Source organism: Leptonychotes weddellii, chromosome 13 (genome assembly GCF_054177405.1).
Source record: "Leptonychotes weddellii isolate Sample4059 chromosome 13, ASM5417740v2, whole genome shotgun sequence".
Lineage (NCBI taxonomy): Eukaryota > Metazoa > Chordata > Mammalia > Carnivora > Phocidae > Leptonychotes > Leptonychotes weddellii.
This window is the reverse complement of record NC_138381.1, coordinates 9069076-9090566: the sequence shown is the minus strand read 5'-3', so window position 1 is coordinate 9090566 and position 21491 is coordinate 9069076. Positions and strand designations below refer to the sequence as shown.

At 39.8% G+C, this 21491-nt stretch overlaps 1 protein-coding gene across 3 annotated transcripts; it reads right to left on the bottom strand.

Moving 5' to 3' along the window:
- Positions 1-2925: 2925 nt before the first annotated feature.
- Positions 2926-21134, bottom strand: DSEL (dermatan sulfate epimerase like). 3 transcript variants are annotated; one of them, XM_081801054.1, is made up of 3 exons: positions 20784-21134; positions 15448-19977; positions 2926-15213 (listed from the first exon to the last, which is right to left on the bottom strand). In XM_081801054.1, exon 2 carries the CDS (start codon positions 19093-19095, stop codon positions 15457-15459), a length of 3639 nt encoding a protein of 1212 aa, XP_081657180.1. In that variant the 5' UTR covers positions 19096-19977; positions 20784-21134; the 3' UTR covers positions 2926-15213; positions 15448-15456. The 3 variants fall into 3 exon arrangements, with proteins under 3 accessions (XP_081657180.1, XP_081657181.1, XP_030880309.1); XM_081801055.1 differs by having other exon boundaries at positions 2926-14233; XM_031024449.2 differs by having other exon boundaries at positions 2926-19977; positions 20784-21133.
- Between the last annotated feature and the right edge of the window lie 357 nt (positions 21135-21491).

Here is a 21491-nt window from a genome sequence, read left to right as displayed (position 1 = left end):
CTTTATGCATGTTTTATCACTTAAATTCTCTTTTAAAGTTGTGATAATCATTTTTTGCCTACAGATACACAGATCTTCTTCTACATTAACAACTTTAAATTTTTACTTATTTAAAGTGAAATCATGTTTTCTAATTTGGTGCTTTTTTAATGCTCTTATTGTTATTAGTTGTTTTTTTTTTTTGACATAGAGAATATTTAAAAATATTCATGCAAATCTCTTGGTCTTTTTTTATCTGGTTTCTGTCTTTGATATCATGATTAGTTAGTCCTACCCCCTTCGCCCACGATATTATATGAACAATTATTTCCTCTTTGTCACTTGAAATGCCTGTGTTTACACTGCTATCATTAATGCATCTGAAACATATTTTAGGGTACTTGGGGGAAAAAGTAAGATTGGTTCCTATTATGCACAATATGCCTCACCCTTTAATTGCTGAATTGGACGCACTGAAGACTTTAGAAAGCCATTGAGAATGATAAGCTTGAAATATACCTAAAGAAATGAGCAATTAGGAATAGTTAGAATTAATATTACTGGGCCTACATTTACCTTATTAACTGAAAATTGGATTCAAGTTAGATCCCAGTTCAGAACACTTTATCTTTGTAAACCTGAAAGTAAAAGGACATGGTCAGATGCTCATAGAAGCTGTTTCTCAGTGAGGGATTTTTGGGTGTTCTTCAAATTTGTCTCTGCTTTCAAGACTTTCTGTAAAGAATATATATATATATATTTTTTGAATCAGAACTCCTTTCTCAATGCCTTACTGAGAATAAAGAATATCACTCTTAAAAAGTGCTGAAAAGTAAAGGAAAGGGTAAGATAAAGACAAACATTTTCATAAGTTATAGAAACAAAGAGCCAGGCAGAATCTCTGGTGATGTTCAAGTGAGTCAGGGTGCACCCAGGCACACAGAAGTGGGGGGACCGTGGAAGCTATTTTCCGGGCAGAGATCCCTGAAAGATCAAGGAGTCAGATTAGGAGAGAAAAGAACTTGAGATACAGTTGATCCTTAGTATTTGCAGATTCTGTCTTGGCAAACTTGCTTACTCTCTAAAACTTACTTGGTAGCCCCAGTCAATGATCATGGCATGTGTCGTATGGGGATATGCACAGAGGGGCAAAAAATCTGAGTCGCCTGCCTCACGTGCGCCCAGCTGAGGTTCAACAAGGTGGGGCTGTCTTGTTGTTTCAGCCCTCTACCGTAAACAAGTGTGCTACTGCTGTTCACCCCAACAATCCCAGGACTATGGCATTACTCCTCTTTGGCTACACTCTCAAACCAAGTGATACTGTTCAAAACTATTTCCGACCCTTCTCCAGCTCCTGAAACTTTGCATTGTGCCTTCGGAAACTCAGCCTGTAAAATCCTCCCTCCACATCCTCCATGTCTTTTCCTCTCTTGTCCCCACTATAACTTGGCTAACCCCAGAAGGCATTTCTTCTTTGAACTTCATTCAATGCTAGCTATGCTCTCTTTTGTTCTCCTCCTGCCTAGATTTTATCGTAAGCAGTAATTTCCATGTCTCAGTAATCTCAGTTCCAAGGATCTCACTCTTAAAACATTGCTTCCTACCTTACCAGTGAGTGTGTTCCAGACAAAAGTCCCTGGTGCCACCAGAATCTAGGGTCCTTTATAACTCCGTGTCCTAACTCTCATTTCCTCATACGTCTCTCTCCCTGCAGTCCACCCCCCACACACAACCTCACCTCACATTCCTTTATCCTGTCACCTCACAGTGACACTGCCACTTTCTGGTCAATCCAACTTTCCAGTCTTTTTCACACCTGCACAGGTGGAGCTGAACGAGGCTGGGAGTGTCTAAATGCAGAGCCATTCCTGTCAAGGGGGTCCTGAGGGCTGCAGGCAACGGTCCAACACTTCCCCTCCCACCTGCTTTACGCCCTCATCTCCTACATGACTATTCTGTACCTCCTATCGCCTCCAACCTCCAATACCTCTCTTCCCCCATATCATTCTCAGCCATCGATCTCGCCACCTATTTCACAGAGAAGACAGAAATAGCCGAAGTGCTTACTGGGATAATGGATTCAGAATGCTGTTCACCTAGGACTCTGTGTACAACAAACCTATGCGAGGGAGTGACAAAAAAAGACAAATTTTAGGCCAACAAAAATTGAGAAAAATATTAAAGTACACTTAGAATAGAAAAAAACAGATACAGATGAAAAACTCTGACAGCTAGATGGCACAGAAAGGAAAAAAGTAAATACATGGGTAAGTATAAACGAATACTGGGTATTTACTTTTCACTTTGCTATAAGCCTCAAAATAATAGAAATAGGATACACTGCTTCTAAACCAGTAAAAGGGAGGGAGGAACAATTATTTCAAAATAATTCAAGAAAGAAGAAAATGAAAAAGGAATATAGTAAATAGAGGTATAAACATAAAGTACATACTAATTATTATAAATAAATCCAAGCAGATGAATAATCACAATGAAATCCACAATGAGATAATAAAAATAATGGTTTTTAGAATAAGAATAAAAATACAGTTACATTCTATTTACAAGATGTATTTTAAAAATATAAGGCCGGGGGCCTGGGTGGCTCAGTTGGTTAAGCATCTGACTCTTGGTTTCAGCTCAGGTCATGATCTCAGGGTCATGAGATCAAGCCTTGCCTCGGGTCTGGGCACGGAGCCTGCTTAAGATCCTCTCTCTCCCTTTGCCCTTCCCCCCGTGCTCTCTCTCAATACATAATTAAATAAATGGCCAAAAATGTTTTAAAACATCAAGATGAAAATTACATGATAGGCTAATACTAAACAAAGGGGAAGCTTGTTATTTAGTATCATCCAAAAAACATTGTGTAAACCAAAAGCAATGCTAGAGAAAAGAGGGTCACTATATCAAGGCTCTATTCATAAAGTGTGTAATAAATACTAAATATAACATGCACATACTTTTAATGACATAAAGCTTTTATAGTAATTGAAAGATTAGGGAAACTCATATGGATACACATGTTTAAACAGAATAGGAAAACTGTCAAGTTAGAGCCAGCAGATTTTCAGAATATCTTACCCAACAAGTAGAGAATACCCACTACTTTTACACAACACATAGAGCATTTATAAAAATTTACCAGATACCAGTCCATATCCAGGCAGAGAGCCTTACATTTGACAAAATTAGTGCCATACAGTTCATAGTTTCTGACTGCAATATACTGAAGATAAAAAGTGACAGCAAGTTCTGTTAGAGAAACTCTATAAATACATGAATACACATGGTTGTATAAGAGATCACAGCGGGATTCTGAAAATACTTAGAAGGGATAATGGGAAAACTACACATTAAAATAGGAGTGACAGCTACTTCTTAACCAATTACAGAGTTGGTCTCTAATTTTCCCTCCTTCTAGATAAGATTTATTCAGATACCCAGTCATAGAATTACCCCACTTCCTAACAACAGCTAATTTAGAGCAAAGTTGTATTATTTCCATCCCTTTTACTGTAATAAACAATAAATCCTCTCTGTTCCTGGTGGTTTTCGGGTGGTGGGCATTGACAAAAAAAAAAAAAAAATCCATATGATTAAAGGTACAAAACAGAACAACAGCAAATTAGAGAAAATAAATAAAATAGTTTGAAGGGAATATGTAAGATCAAGAGCCAAAATTATGCAATATCAAATAAACATAAAATAGTAAGCTGAACAAAAACAGCCAAAAGTTAGTCTTTGACTTATATAAAAGGCAAACCCTGATAAAGGAACAAAAAGAAACAAGGTACACATACTAGGGATGGAAAAATTTTGTGTGGGGGTTGGATAATTAGAGAGAGGCAGCAGAATGCATTTTGAGCAAATTTAGGTCAAAATATGTGAACGTTTAAAAGGACAAATTCTTTTGCCCAAAATAGGCTTCGAAATAAACACATGACCTCAATAAAATAAGCCTATAACCATCAAATACAACTGTATACATAGCCAAAATGTTTCCACAAAGAAAACACAATAACCAGTTGGTTTTACAAATAAGTTCTAACATTCTTAGTGTTAGATCATTTCAATCTTATGCAAACTCTTCCAGAGAATATAAAAATAGAACATCCTCAATTTATTTTATGTGACAAGTAAGCTGACTTCAAAATTAGGTAAGTACAGTATGAGAAAATCACAATTACAAGTGTTGATGTCAACATCTTAACTTAAATATTAACAAACACAATCCAGCAACATATAGAAATATAATGAATCATTCCCAGGCTGGTTTTATCCTTGCAAATCAAGTCTGGTCTAATCTCAAAAGAAAAAAAAAATATTTTCACATATTTGTACTACATTAACAGATAAAGGCGAAGAAACATGTGGCTATTAAAACAAATGCCGAGAAAAGCATTGAATAAATCTCATCATGCACTGATTTTAAAAGGTTATTTCTCAAACTAGGAATAGAAGGGAATACCACATAGTGAGAAGGTGAATCTATGGACACACACAGCATCCATTTGCTCAGTGGTGAAATGCAAAAGCATTCCATTCACATCAGGAACAGTACAAGAACACTCACTATGACTAAATCCATTTAGTATTTTATAGGAGGCCCTAATAAATGCACCAAGGACATTAAAAAGTTGTAAGAAGGAGGGAATATAATTTTCATTAATTACAAATTACACAACCCCCTATGTAAGTATTTTTGAAAGAATTTACAGGTAAATTATTAAATTAGTAAGAGGATTTAGTAAGTGGGGATGCCTGGATGGCTCAGTCGGTTAAGCGTCTGCCTTCGGCTCAGGTCATGATCCCAGGGTCCGGGGATCGAGTCCCGCATCGGGCTCCCTGCTCCGCGGGGAGCCTGATTCTCCCTCTGCCTCTCTCTCTCTCTGTCTCTCATGAATAAATAAATTAAAAAAAAAAAAAAGAGGATTTAGTAAGTTCCCCGATACAATAGAAATACACAAAAATCAATTGCATTTTCTATATACTAGCATCTGTTAGAATTTATAATTAAAAATAAATATCATCTGCTGCAGTAACAATATATGAAGTGTTCAGACTGAAATCTATCAAAAGATTAACAAATGTAGTATTATATAAAGGAGAAATATCATGCTCCTAGATAGGTGAATTGAAAGGTAATTCTCCAATACCAATGTTACGCATTTACAATTAACAATGTATTGTTCTTTGTTTGTTTTGAGGAACTGTGCAAATTAATTCTAAAATGCATATAGAGGGAAGAGAAAACAAAAAGACTTGTCTTGCCAGATTTCAGCCTAACAAAAAGGCAACAGTAATTAAGACAGTGTGGTATTATCGTTGGCGTAATCAAATTTGCCAGCAGAATGAAATGGAGAGCTCAGAAATAGACTCACACAAAACATACGGACCTGATATATGGTAGAGATGGCATTGAAAGATGGTGGGAAAGAAAAGCTTATTCAATCTTTTCAGTCTAGGACAGCAGATTACTCATACAGAAAAAAAAAAAGTAAAACCTCAGAATCAACACAATTAATGTAAAGCAGATTAAATATTTAAGTATAAAAGGTAAAATGTGTGGCAAATGGACTCTAAAATGGCCCCCATTACAGCTCCTGGTACTCATGTCCCTGTGTACTCCCCTTCCTCTGGCTATGCGTGAGACCTGTGACCTGGCTTCTAACCAAAACTGATTAGGTGTCACTTCGATGAATATGCTACACGGTTAGCACTTTTTCTACTGATTCTCTCTCATTCTGTCTTTTGTGAAGGAAACGGACATCTGGATAACCCTGTATGGTAAATGACTGAGGATGGTCTCCAGCCAACAGCCAGAAAAGAACTGAGGCTTTTAGTCCAACAACCCACAAGGAACTGATTCCTGCCAAGACCCGTGTGAGCTCGGAAGCCTGTGCTTCTCCAGGTGAGTCCCAGGTGAGAGCACCTTGCTTGCAGCTCTATGAGAGACCCTGAGCAAAGACCCAGTTAAGCCATGCCTGAATCCCTGGCCCACAGAAACTGTGAGATAGTAAATATGTTGTTCTAAGCCATTATGTTTGTGGTAATAAAAATAGAGGAGAACATTTTCTGTGCTAAGACCTTGGAGAGGATTCTTTAATACGATGCAGAAAAAGGTATATATAATAGAGAAAAAACACTCACATATTTTCTTACATTCAAATGAAGAACACTTGTGTATCAAAATACATCCCCAAAGTTATAGTACAAGGATCATGAGAATATAAACTGAAAAACTAGTCACAACACAGACAACCAAAAAAGGATTAGGATTATTAATATATGGTAAACTCCAATGAGTCAATAAGAGAAAAGAATGAACTCAATAGAAAAATGGATGGAAGACATGAGCATGGATTTTATTTCAGAAAAGAAGAAACACAAATGGAAATAGGAAAGACTGCTATATATGTTTGTGTTCCCACACACACCAGGTGTATGTGCTGAATGTCATTAATAATTAAAGGACTGCAAATAAAAACAAGAGTGTGACACCCTTCACTCCCATCTTTGTCTTTCGACATCCAGAAAAAAAAAGGTGACTCCTTTTCACCCCACCAGACAGGAAAATATTTAAAAGGTCTGAAAATGTCAAGTATAGGAGAAAACTTGGAGCAACAGAAACTTTCTTATAATGGCTAAAGTGTCAATTTGTACAATCTAGAAAAATACTAACTTGGCACCATCTAGAATAGTTGAGGATGTGCTTTCAGTCACACACACACACACACACACACACACCAGGAAGAAGTTTGGAGTGGGGGGCTGGGTGGAAATGTTCTAGGTACAAACAAAACACAGGAACAAAATTCTTACATAGGTGCATTATAGAACATATACAACTTTTACATGCAATGTTTGAATATTTCCCAAATCCAGCAAGATAAAAGATAATGTACGGCATGTTCAGATAATGGTATATTCATATAATGGGATACTACCATGTTGAAGATAAGTGATCTCCACCTACGAACAACAATATGCATTAGACACACAAAATTTTGAGTAAAGAAAAGCAAGCTGTATAAAAATATATGCAGTATGGGACTGTTTACACAATGTTTGAAACCATGCAAAAATATACATTTTGTTGACAAGGATAGACACATATGTGTAGCTATAAAGAAAAGCAAGGAAATAGTACACACAAACCCAGGATAGATGTTCCCTCACTGTTGGGAGCAGGAGGATGTGATAAAGGAAGGTCAGATAGGAGGTTTAACCACTAGTATAAATTGTGGGTGACAGGTACACTCTTACTCATTTTATTAATTTCTTTTGTACCAAATATGTTTTGTACCATATTGTAGAGTATGTGAGTACATAAATTCCTACCCTTAAGTTTCAGCTCTGGCCACAGAAATTCATCAATATCATAGAGGAGGGCTTCTGACTTCTCAGATAGGGTCAACACAATTTTTCCGTGTCAACATACTACTGTAACCTATTTTGCATATCCATAATACCTACCTACAGTTTGATAAGTGGGGGAAGTAGAGTTGGCATATGCAAGAGCCAACACAAGAGTAATTTCTAATTTGCATACAGCAAACCATACTTAGTAAGAGTGTAGACAGCAATACCCAAGGAAAATCAATCACAGAAATGGAATTCCTGTCTATCAGTGGTATGAACCTACTACCATTGGTCTGTGGCAGTTGGACCCAATACAGAAGGGTATTCTGTTTTGCACTTCATTGCTGGAAGGCTGAGTTTCTGGCTGGAGGCTCTGCAATTTGCTCCTGGGTCCCAATATATAGCCATGGAAGCAAGAAAGCATTACAAAGCATCAGCTATAGGATAAGGTACTGTAGAATTTTACCTCAACCCAAAAATAGGTGTGAATGACATGTGATTTAACAGAAAAAAAAAATACTCTACACAGATCAGATGATTGTATTTTGATGCAATCTTCGTGAAGTATGGTGTTGAGGTGAACAATCATTACATATGTAATTTGGATATGCTACCTCTAATTGGCTTCCACTTACATCATCATAGTTTGTGGAGTAAACACAACATTCACACATAGTCTTAAACACCTCAGATTTCATGTTCATTTCACAATAAATAAGTGGAAAAAATAAAAGAGAAAAAATATAATGGTTATAATATAGAAGATCACAATTATGTATCTATTGAATGAAGGTATGGGCATAAAGTTATGCTTAATGTTATACAAATGGCACTTACTGTAATATGGAACACAATTTCAATTGCATCAGCCCTAAATTAAAAATGGTCTCTATTTCAATGAACATAATATGCTCTGGAAAAAACAAACAAACAAACAAAACAAAAAAAACACATGGCTCTGGAAATGGAAGACAAAGACATGGAAGCTGAAGTGAAAGCTGCAATAAAATTTTTTCTTGAAATATGACCATAAAGGAAACACTGCTTCCAATTAATGTATTAAATGTATAATTGTGATTGTACATGTTTGTGTGACTCAACTGATATATTAAATATTACACTAAAATAGATGCTACTTTAAATACTAAACCAAAATATAAAAGACCAGAGAATTGTAGGTGATCATCACAGAGAGGAAACAAGTACTGTTCCATTATTTTTTTTACATGAGATTTTATTTAATCCATGCATCGACTCTAGGGAAATTTTACAGAGGAAGAAATGGAGATTTAAAATTAAGAAAGTTGCCCAAAACCTCACAGCTGGTCAGTATTTACTGACCTAGGGCTTAGTGTTTTTGTTTTTTTTTTCCTAATTCCAAAGCTCATGTAATATATAAAAGTGTTATATAAATGTAACATTTTAACAGAAATGACCTTCTTCAAATTAAGAAAGGAAATGGGGGAAGGTATAAACAAGGCCAGTGGAAGACCCCCCAGGGGTCGGCTTTTAGTTATTCAGAAAAAACCTTATGCCTCTTATGGTAATGGAACTCTGCCAAGTTGTTATGTGTGTATACAAGCATGTTCCTTTCTATTCATGTGTTCAACAATGGGATATTTTTGAGTTTTATAATTAGTGTTGGGTAGAAGACAAAGTCATAAATGAATGTGTGTGCAATTCAGTTTATTTTGGTAAATCTGGAGAAATTACCACAAATTTGTTGGTGCTCATAAGCTCACTGTAAGCATGCTGTGCCCTGTTAGCATTAAATTAGCCATAAGGCTCAGGTTAATGTCTGATACGAAAAGTAAAACCACCTGACTTTTATTAATTGCATTCTTTATATGCATTTATCTTTTTATGGGTATCTAATGAAAGCAATTTCATCACTTCTTGCTTGTATTACTGTGTTCTTTTACATATAAATAAATCGTCCCTTCAAAGTTTTGTGAAATATCACATTAAGGCATCAAATTAAAAAGGCTTAATATACTTAAAATAGCCATATTTTTAAATCTCATGTACTTTAAACAAATCTACAATAAAATCAATCTTTTGGAACAAAGTGAAGGAATAAATGAATATATAATTAAAACAATAAATAAATACCAGAAAAACTGGACAATATTCTTTCACTGTAGTACAATAAGGGTGTAGAGCATTATTTGCATCATGCAATAAATAAGGTAAGAAGTGTGTTATGTACTGTGCATAGAGGGGTGCTAGATTTTAATGCAGGGATCAGGGAGTTTATATTGCTCATGTTCTAAATAAGAAAAGTACAGTGATTGGGAGCCAAACTGTTCAAAAAAAAAAAAAAAAGAATGAAGAGCATCACAGATGTCACATGTGTGTGAAAGTTTGCTTCCTTAAACCATTAAGAACAATGTATATATCCCAAATAGAGAGGAAGACAACATACGGGAAAACATCACATATTATCAGACATTTGAAAACCTGAAACATGTAAGTAAAATTCAACATCAATGTTACTACACTTCAAAGAAAAATTACATTTGATCTTAAGAGAGAGCAATCCTAGGGAAAAAAAAATAAAAAGATCTGCTCAAATTATAATTTATCTTTTTTCTCAAGTTTTAACAATAAGATTTCAAAGAGATTCTAAATAGTTCACAGAATAATTAACACAATTGTTATAGGAGTGATTCTCCCTGTACACCTTACTTCCTGTGTTCTAAGTTCTTTCCTCCCTCCCTTCTTTCCTTTTTTTCTCTTTCCCTCCCTTCCTGCTGGTATTATTTACATCGTGGAGGAAAGACCAGATTTTTTTTTTTCCTAAAATGAATTCTACTTGAATATATTTGTTAGTCACAGATTTGACACGAGTAGGCACTTCCATTTGGTGTAGACTTCTTTGAGCTAGAAACATTGTGAAATGCAAATGTGTTTCTCTCTAGTCCTCACTAGACTGTCCGCTCCATAGATTTTTGTTCCCTGCTGCATCCCCCAGTATTGACAGCTGTGCCTGGCACTGCGAGTCTGGAGACACTCAGAGAGGAGGGACAGGGAAAGATGCTATTGGTCAGCTGGACTCTGGATGAAAAACATGGTGTTGTCTTTCTGTCATTACTAGCAATGATCGGTACGCACAGCAGTCAGACCATACTCACATATTCTTTTCTCTTCAGAGCATCTCTTGATATTCACCTACAACCAAATTTCTTTGTTGTGAATAGTGTTATTAGGGTAGTTGAGTGAGTGGGAATGGGGAGAGAGCAAGTGTTGGTTTTGTTCTATTTGCACTACCCTTTTGGAAAAGCTACTCATTAATGGGATGTCCCATGACAACTAGAGCCAAACCTAATTAAGAAAAAATAGGTGGTAATCTCCATCCAAGTTTACCAAGCATAACTTCCTCTAACTCAATATATGACTCTCTTTCCTCACAACGACCATTTCAGAAATAAACCATGTCTACTGCAAAAGAGATAACAATTTTCGGTGTCTTTCCCCGGGTGATAATCACTAACTGGCATGCCTCCCCTTCTCCGCTTCTTGATGAATTCCTATTAGCTTTGAAGTCTGGAAAGACTGCCAATTCCTCACACAGCAGGACGAGTCAACTGATTTTTCTGTTCTTCCCTCACACTAGTCAGTATCTCAATAGTAGATACCCAAGAAGTATAGCGAATAAATGAACTGATGAATTGTAAATCCATTAAAAATTCCCTTACAAAAATGCACTTCCTAGAGAGATAATAGGGGTTTCAAATTTATTTGTAAAATAAGTACCGTATAGAGTTGTTGTGAGGATTGTAACGAGACATATAAAAACCTTACAGTTCGATGCATGGCACATCAGAGACTAATTCACTATATATGCTTCTCTTTTTTTAAAAAAAGTCTTCACTGTGCCAATCCTGCACACCAAACTTAGAACATCTCACGTAACCTTCTTCATGAGTAATGCATCAGGCAGCACAGAGATCTTACCAATGGCCGCAGGGGCAGATGTAGAGGACAGGTGCATAGTACAGGGATGCTCTTGCCATTTCGTAAGTGGGATAATGTGTGCAGAAGACGGAAATGAGTCCAAGTCAGAGACAGACCTGGGATTAAGTCAGGAAAGAAGAGGCTAGCTCATCACTTAATGGAGCAAGTTTTGTGGCTGAAATCCTGAGGCTGAATGTCAGTATTCAGTGTGCTCCCCATTTCAAGTCCCTGCCTTCTCGGCTCTACATAAAATCCTCACAGTTACCCAAAGATCTAAAGAGAGCTAGTATAAAATTATCCCAACCAAAGCCAAGTTGCTTTTAGCTTATTTATTTATTAATAGTGGAGTTTTGTTATACATATAGTGCCAGGGTAAGCTAGTTTATGATCTTCAGTCTATTTTTTCTTCACTGAATAACTGGGTAAGTGTGAAAGAAAAACCAAACAAAAACAAAAATGAAATTCTCTATGGTTTGGAAGCATTAGCTGAACCTATCTCTGGAAACAGAATTAAATATGTATACGTTACGTGGACTAAATATAACACAAGCTCATGTAAATTATAGCTCAAGCATCTACAAGTTAATTACAGAATATTAGAATCTATTGTTTGAAGTTCCTATCATCCTTTGTGCAAAAATTCAGTCATTTAGTTCTTAGAATATTATTTGAATTTTCCTGACAACATGAAGGGAATGACACTAGTGAGATAATGAAAGAAATTGCCTTAGCAGACATTTTTATATGTATTAGACATGCTTTAGCTAACATTTAAATAAGCAGTAAATGGCCCACATATTAAATTCCTTGACATATCCTGTATTAGGCATCCTTATCTCTGGAAATGGTATTTATGTATTGCCTTCTATTTACATTTTTCCTAAATTAATCAGTGAATATTTTTCTAATTATCATCAGTTAATCAAGCCAATCAAACGTAGTGATTTAAATCCATTGCTAATGTCTACTCACAGATAAGTGGGTATCCTTTACATAACAAGAATGGCTGGGATCTTCAAGGATGCACCCAAAAGTACTGATAAACAACGTTAATCAAAAGTAAGTGGCAGAGAGGTAACATTTCCACAAAAGGAAAAGTCTTCAGGATGCCCTAGTGTGGGTGGAGGGGTGCTGCTTCTTTGAATGCATTTGCTGAAGGTTTTGTGGCAAGTCCTCTGCCATTACCTGGGAGTTTAACATCCCGTTCTTGTCAGGCATTTACTAATTCTTCTCTGTTGATTTAAAAAGACAGCCAATCAAATGTCTAATATTTGGGGTCTAGATCTAATATGTATGTTTTATTTATTTATAGGCCTTTATTCACAGGTGCTTTCCTAATATGTACATTTTCTTGTCATTTGCTTAAAACTTGTGCCTTTCTAGGTTTCTATCAATTAAATTTAAGCATACTCATAAATTCATCTTGCTTTTCCTGAAGAGAGTCTTCCACTTCCTATCCTCTCCAGAATTTCATTAAACTCAATTCTGGATATGGCCTTATTTTTTCATCCTAAGTGAGTAATTTGCATTATTTCAAACTTTTGAGAACCATATTATTAACCATTGCATTTGTTACCCTTGTCAGCAAAACTGTCTTCTTTTAATTTCAAGTCCTAAATTCTATTATTTTAGTAACAGTTTTTATCCCAATTAGGCCTAAGTTTGGGGAAGTTAATAAAGAAAGGGGTTAATTTTACAGAGAGGACAGGTGTTTCCTTTAGAAGTGTCACATAGTACCAATCATCCCTTTAATGATTTTCAAGATGACAAGAATAAAATTAAGTGTGGAGGCTATTGGAATTTTTCTGAAGCTAACACCCTAAGGATGCAGGACCTGGATGTTCTGGGAGCTAGTCACCTCAGGTATTATGATTATAAGGCAAGGGGTCCCAAGCATGAACATCTGCGTGCAGATCCAACGGCTGGGTCATCCTTCACCCATAACGTTCCTCACAGGGGAATCTGCAGATAGAGGTCTCTTCCAGCAGACTTTCCCTTGGGGTGGGGGGGAGGTGAGTACAGTGCCAGGGAAATTCATCTTGGCATTGCTGTGTGGGGGTGAAAGTTAGGATACACCGTGGAGATCACTTTGGTAAATGTGTCCCTTTCTTCAGCTATCAGTAACATGTCCCCATGCTCATTCACACAACTGCTTTTTTTCGTTTTCCCCACCTCTCCTCCGATTCCTCCACATAGTCCACCTGGTTCTCTCCTTCCCCTTGGGGGTGTTTCTGCAATATTAACAGGCAGTGGTTCGGCTTCTGCACATATGTGTAAGTCTTACCTTGATCAGACCTGCTTTTACTGCCAACCCAAAGGCTTTTGATTTGATCTGATTTGAGATCACGCATCCTGGGAATTGAAAGCAAACCCTGAGACTATGACCAGTAATGGGAAGAGTGTTATCATCCATGCAGCAATTTTACATGCTTGTTGATAACCCTGAGATAGGTAGAATAACCTTCCTTGAGAATACCTGTGTAGACTCAGGTCTTCAGCTACCCTCTCAACCTACACTGATACAATACGATTTTTCATTCATTTTTGACTTTGCAGAGAGAAAGCAGGGAGAGCAGAGGGAAGGAAGTAAAGCTGGGGGAGGAGGAGCGGTCTGCATTCACACTATAATGGAAGAAAAATGACAGCCAAGTTAGGTTTAGCTGGAATGGAACATATCCACAGCCTTATCACTCTGGAGGCACATTTTGACATAATAACAAACTACTGAGAAAGAACCACTTTTATCTAGGTCAGGACAGACTCCCAAGTGTTGGAGAGCTTGGGGAAACGACAGTCTGAAACGTCAGGAAGACTGCAATCTGTACAGAGATTTTCATCAGGTCTCGACCCCGCCTAATGGTTTTTGTCCAGTGCGCGGTAATTACTCCCCTGGCTTATAACGGCATCTAACGGTGTGGCATTTTGATTTCAGAGCCTACCAAAATAAAATGAACCAGATTTTATGACGACTACATTTATAATAAGATGCAGATGGTGAAAGAAACAGATGCCTCTGACGTCATCTCCCATTTGCCTGTAACTTTTGCAGACACTGGCGGTCTGCAAACTCATTCAAAGAGACGCAGGATCAGCTGGGCAGGTTTCCAGTTCTGTTTCCAGGCTCAAAAAACACTAGCAGCGCTGGTACCGCTTTCTCTGAGTCATACGGTGAGGATTCCACAAAAAGAAACTCGATTCTAAGTGCGATTCTTTAATGCAAAATTAATCATCAGGGAAAAAAAAAATCCCCACAAATGTCGGGACTTCAGCACTCAGTACTAATGGGTTGTTTTGCATGACAGTGACAGAAAGGACAGGGCGTGAGGGGTGGAAACAGCTGTAGCTTCGAGGAGGAGGGAGGGAGGGAGGGAGAGAGAGAGAGAGAGAAGAGAGTTTTTAACAGACAAGCAAGTCTAAAATACTCTCCCAGCCCTTGGCACCCAGATTGTTCAAAGACTGACTCCTTGTTCCTTCCAAGTAAAAAAACTTTAAGGAGGCTTTTCAGGCCACTGTCTCGGACCTCAAAAAAATGTTCGTTCTGTATTTCCATCTGTATTTTCCAGAAAGAATTCTATAGTTCTGATAGGAGCTTTCACCATTTCCCCAGTGATATCACTGAACATTATACACAGGGAAAAAAAAAAAAACAAAAAAAACACCAAAAAAACCTTTTTTTTTTTTTTTTTTTTTTTGGTGCAAGATAAATGTGTTAGAAGATCTTTTAAAAAAGATAACGAACTTTTGTAGTCCATCTTGAAAGCAAGAGATGCTTGGGCAGAGCAGCAATTGAAAGGCCTTTAGCAGTGTTTGAGGTTCCAAGATAGATCAGCACAGTTACAGACGAGGAGATGGCCAGACAAAAACCTGTAAAATCTTACCTCCCCTGACCTCCATCCTATAACTTCATCTACACCTCTGTAGCAGGAACATTTCAGCAGAAAAAAAAAAAATTCAGACACAAAGGCAAGGGAAGTAGCGACGTAAAAATAAATCCTGCTAGGCCAAATACGGGGCCTATTTTTAAAATAATCTCTGTGCAAGTAACAAACCGAACACGCGCGCACACGCACACACACATAGTACAAGAATAAACAAACTCGTCACATCCACAAACCGGGTTGCAAAGGATTAGTGCAAATTTCTGCTGACCTGCAGCATTTAGTCCATGAACTTTGGATATCCTAGACGCTCCATCAGTGTCCAGCAGATGTTCTCAATCAGTTTAATCTCATCTCTAGGCAAGTTTTGTTTCCAAACGTTAGTATTACTTGGTGATATTTCCCCCTCATAGGGAAGATAGAAAAGGTTTGTGGAGGTGGCGAACAGTATTTGGTTTAAACTAGCAGGAGACAAAGGTATTCCAAGAAAGGCAAAAATCCTTTCAGTGGTTTTCTGAGGAAAATGTACGATGTCTTCAAACTTGATCAGCTGGTAGCTGGTAGGCAGCAAGTCTGTGTTTATTCTCAGGGCCGCTGCGGTGTTTGCGAGCCACAGATGGGACAACAGGGAGACTGCACTGGACGTGGATTTCGATAATTCTTTCCTCAACGATTCATACTCGAAAGCATAGCCTGAATTTAAGTTACATTTGCCTTTACCTCCCTCTATTTTAAACAATCTAGCTAAGTGCTCTGGTACATTTTTCAAAGAGTAGAGACTTGGTTTACTACTGTACAGCATTGAATAAATCCATGCCCGAGGGTCCCTTACTATGTACAATGCCCTCATAGAAGCTCCTAAAACTTCTTGGAAAAAATGAAGCTTTAAGGTCCAGCTCCCACTGCTTAAGCTGAGCACAGGACGCGCGCTTGGGTAATAGACCAGGTGTCTCCTCAAAGCCCTAATATATTCAGCATCTCTATCAAAGGTGCCTTTCATCCTACTTCTTTGTTCTGGCAAAGACTCTCTCCTTTTCAATTTTCTTTTTTTGTCCTTATTTGCTGTAAAATATGGGGCCAGTTTGCCCCTACTGGGTTCATGCAGATGGATGTTTTGCAAATGTAGTTTCGTGTCTTGAACTAAGGACTGCAACCAGCCTCGGAGTAAACGGAAATGCACACTGTGGATATCTGATGCCTTCCATTCACAGGCATCTGCAAATGAGTCAATTTCAAATTCAGTTTCAGGAATATCGATGTAGGTTGTAGGAACTCTGATGTAGAGAAAATCACTACTGTTGAAAAAAAGCTGTTTGAGAATTTCAGCTCCTGAACCAGGAAGTGAGGTAATGACGACATCGGGAAGATCGAGGTGGTGCCCTTCGGAAGACAAAGACTTCCGGCTTGCCTCGGCCTCCGTCCTTGCCCATTTTGCACAGAGGGGCTGAGTGCAGGCGCTCCACACATCCAGCAGCTCAATAAACCACAAGGCAATAACAAGGATTAGGATCCACCGCATTAGCTTTCTAAAAGAAAGGTAAAACCGCCACTGAAAGGTTAAAATCACCAAGCTAATGCACAAAATCAACCCAACTGCTATATTAAATTTAAACCCAAAAGGGAAAATAACCCTATCTTGTCTTATGGGCTTTGCTATTGTTTGAGTGCCCAAACCAAATCGGGTTATTTGGCCCTGATCAGCCACACTGGCAAAGCCACCAAAACCCAGGTAATCAAATCTTGTCTTCAGGTTATGGTAGTCAGTTACAATGGACACAACATGTTCAGTATTGTTGACATTGAGAGAAATCTGAAGTCCAGAGTTGGAATTATCAATAAATCTGCAGCTGGAAACATTGACATACGGCCCATAAAAGACATATGCAATTCTTGTGATTGCGGATTCCATCTGAAATGTAACATTAACAAATTGAGTCCACCGTTTCTTAAATTCAGCAGCTTGCTCTGCTTCCTGTATGCTAGCAATGGGACTACTGCCACGATGATCAGACCAGAACATTCTGTAGTGTGCATCCCACACATCCATCATGGCGCCATTGTACCTGTTCATAAACCTGTAAGGGATGTACTTAAAGTCAATGTCCAGATTATGAAAGAAGGCACTGACAGATTTTATTGGGGAATTGTCCTGCTTCTCAACGTGATCAACAACTAGCAAAGTCTGGGAATTTAAGAGAAGCAAAGCACGATACACACTCTTCAGCTTCATTGCTGAAGAGTAAGCAGACACTGCTTCCCCACTCACAAATATCATTTCTCCATGCTGAGAGGCAGTGACGATTTCCCCCGCCGCGTCACCGGCCTCCTCGCCGCTCCACTTGAGCCACTGTGCACATTCTCCCAGTTGACCTTCCCAGGGCTCGTTACACTGGCTTGTGGGTGACGGAGCAAACACCAGTACGTTGTTAAGGTGGCTCAGCTTGGGTCCATAGAGAGCTTCAGAAACAAACACTTGCCCGTTGGGGGCAAAAGTAAAGGAGTTCTGATCTGGATGTTCATGTCCTGGGTTAAAGCTTCTCCACCCATCAATCCAGGAGTATGGCTGAAAGTGAACTATGTCATACACCGCTCGCCCCCCTAGCTTCCCAGACTTAAAAGACACAAAGGTATTGCTCTGTGTATTTGGCAACCCAGCCCCATAGGTGACAACACCCCAGTTAGGGAATGTGTGCATTTTTGCAGTACCATATTCAGCAGGAGGCTGTGGGGTGAGCTGGGGATCATACCAGATGAACTCGGTGTGAAGAGTACTCCACCTCTGGGCAGTGGAGGGGACCATTGGTCCATCTTTAGGTCGGTGCCTTCTAATTTGCTGAGCTAACCAATTCCCAGCTCCATTCTTTAAGATAAACTTATCCAAAAAAACTAACTGGCTCTCTGGACCATAAAACCAATTATAATTGGAATCTGCTATACCCACAGTTCTTTGGAAGCCTGGTAAAAGGGTGGCGTAATAGAACCAAAAGTGCATTTTTAACCAGTTATTATCCAAGTTGTTGATATTAAAATGACGCTGGGCTAGAAAAACATACTGTGTGACTGATTTAGCTGTGTAGCTTCCGTAGGCCACACCTTCGTCCAAAGAACCATCGACAACGTGATTCAACAGAAACATCGTCTTTTCCATCACATCTACTACAACCTGTTTCCATACATTTGCTTTAGATCCTTTATCTACCCCAGTCACCAAAGCCCCAGTGAGTAATGCTATCATGTTAGTAGCTTGGTGATTATGGAGAAGTTGTTTGCCCCAAGAACGGACCTTGGAATACTCATACATTTCCTCAGTAACAGCCCATATTTTTTCCAGGTATTTAGGTCTCCGATGATCATCTAGTAAGTTATACAAAAAGTCAAAGGCAGTGGCAAAACCCGTTAAGGAATGGCCAACTGGAACCTCATCCCCTGGTGCGTTCTCAACCAGCCAGTCTTTGTAGCCAACCATCCTGTCCATATATTCCAAGACAAACTCAAAGGCAACTTTGTCTTCTGGACATAACAAACAGTACAATGCTAAAGGAGGCAGATTGTTACCATAAATTTCATTCCACTTGGCAGCAAAATCAGCATGCTTGGGTGGAGGTAGGTAGTATGTGGGGTTGGACAGCATGACTGTTACTGCACTTCTGATAGTTCTAAACAGATGCAAATGGCTTGTACGAGACTTTTGTCTCATTGCCTGGATTTCTCCAGCATCAAAATATAAACTTGGATGAAGCATACTTTTCTTCAGCTTTTGATTGGGTTTGAAATCTTGCACTTTCTGTGTCTTAAACTGATCTATATCATCTGTGAAAACTGCCCAGTCAGAGTAATTGCTCACAGATTCCTCAAAAGTGGAGAAAGCAAACATCACTAATGCTAAAAATAAGAAATGTCCCGTAAACATTAACGCCATGATCCATCGGGGAGTTCCCTTCCTTAGGCATACATGTCAAACACAGTGCTCAATGTATTTCTCATCTGCCTAGGATAAAACATACATTTAAGGCCTTGATAACACAAAGACTGTAAATCATATATGCTGTGAAATCCAGCTGACATTCAGTTCATTCAAAGTAAGGTGGGTTGCCAAAAAGAGGAAATTTACACTATCTGTGTCCCTGACACAGATTTGCTTCCAATAAAACTTCAAGGAATGTTAAAACCTCTAATGTTTCCATATCACAGAGCAAACAGTGGTAGAGTCAAACATACTATGAATTCAGGCTTTACCTCCTTTACATAAATCTATCTAACGTGAAGAGTCAAACCACAGGTTGTTAAAAAAAAAAAAAAGAAGAAAAAGAAGCACTCCGAAATCCAAATTAAAAAGTCGTTCCTAGGATAGGAAACCATCACCCATGTGTAAGATGTCTGCGCCTGTGTCTGCCCAAAGGAGCTGATGATGTACTGAAATTCTTGAAGCTGAAATTCTTGGTTGTTATTCCCTTCCACTTTTTACACCTTTGCCTTGAAAATTTTTTCTTCTTCCATTTTTGGGAAAAGAACATCCTCAACAAGTGTTCAAAGTCCTGCTTGGTTTTAAAAAATCAAAAGTTCTGCCCTCATTTCAAATCTGTCTTGTTCAGGCTTACTTACTCATTGCCCATTATGACCCAGAGAAAGTATTTTCATGTCTTCTTTTATCAGCTTCATCTGTACAACTATAAAAATCTAATCTCTTCAGCCACCTAGGTACTTCGTTTCCAATCATGAAGTAACCACCAACTGGGAAAGAAAACTCCCCTTTGACCAAGAGTGCCGGTTCTTTTCTGTTCCTTTTTCATGACACTCCTTTCTGGAGGAGAAACAAAAAGAAATTCTCTGAGGCTACAGCTATGCTGGGAGTGGACATGAACTGATGACTTAAAGGTTCTACAATCTCTTGACAGAAATTTTAGAATCACGATAAAATCTGTAATTGAATACAATCTAAGTTAGCTCAAGTGATTCTTTTTTTTCTTACACTTTTAAATGCATACAGTGAATGGTGGCAGATGACAAGTAGCTACAAGATGCAACTTTCCTGCAGCATTTATTTTAACTGTGGCTTGCTTGACTCATTTAACCTGTTTTTATTCAAGTGCGCTTAACACAAAGATGAGTCCTGCTATCATTCTTGTTGGTTTGGTCGCAAAGGACTCAGGGACAAAAAGCAGAAGTTGAAAGGACCTTTTCTGATTCCGGTTGAGGGATTACCTTTTATGGGATCAAAAGATGCCTTTGTAGGGGAAACTACTGAGACCAGTCACGTTTCTCAAAGGAGAAATCATGAGAATGCGTGGGAGCAAGCAAAGGCGCCCCAACCTCACCTGTAGCCTCGTCCTCCATCCTTACGAGAGGCCACCAGAGGGAGCTCAGACCCAGACTAAGGTGCAGCGTCGCCTCTGCCCGTCTTCGGATTTGAAGAACCTAACCAAGTTTCAGTCTTGGACAAGTCTCTCTGTAGGAAACATTAACGCTAGAGTTTCCTGAACCGCCGCGCCTGTTGCACTTTTTTCGTTCGCTTCCTACGAACGTGCCGCCCCCATCCTCCGCTCCCCACCCTCGACCTCTGGCTCTGGTTTGGGGACAAGAGACCCCTAAATGGCCAAGTCCGCTTACCTTCCGCAGATGTAGACGGGGTCTCCCGACAGCGCTGGGCCCAATGAGGAGGAGGTGGAGAGTTCGAGAAAACTGCTCCGCACAGGGAGCCGGGCCGCGCCGTCCCCCGCAGGGCTCCCCGCGCCCCGGGCACGGCACCCCCAGCGCTCCAACAGGCTGCGGCCCCGCGCTGGTCCCCCGCCCCGCGCCGCGAGGACACGCCCGCCCTCGGGGAACGCCGGACGCTCCGGGCAGTCCCGCACCCCGGGAGGCAGATCCGCGCGCAAAGGGCGCTCTCGCGGGCGCCGAGTCCGGCGGAGCGCTGGCGTCCCCAGGCTGCGATGCCGCCGCGGCCGCCGCTCCTCCCTGCCAGCTCCGGCCGCGCGGCCCGAGGAGGGCGAGAGACAGCGACGCGGGCCGGGGGCGGGGCGGGAACGGGATGGGGGCGGGGCCTGGGCGGGGCCTCAGGCCCGGGAAGGGCGTGGGAGGGGGAAACGGAAGCGGTGGGCGGGGCGGGAGCAAGACGGAGGCAGAGACAGGGGCGGGCCCTCGGGACCCGGCAGGGCGAGAGACTGTGACGTAAGCCGAAGGCGGGGCGGGAGCGAGATGGGGGCGGGGCCTTAGGGCCGAGGGGTTGTAGGGAGGAGACAGATGGCGATTTAGGAAGCGGGGCGGGAGGGCGGGGCGAGAACAAGGCTGGGGCGGGGCCAGGGTCAGGGCCGAGCGCCC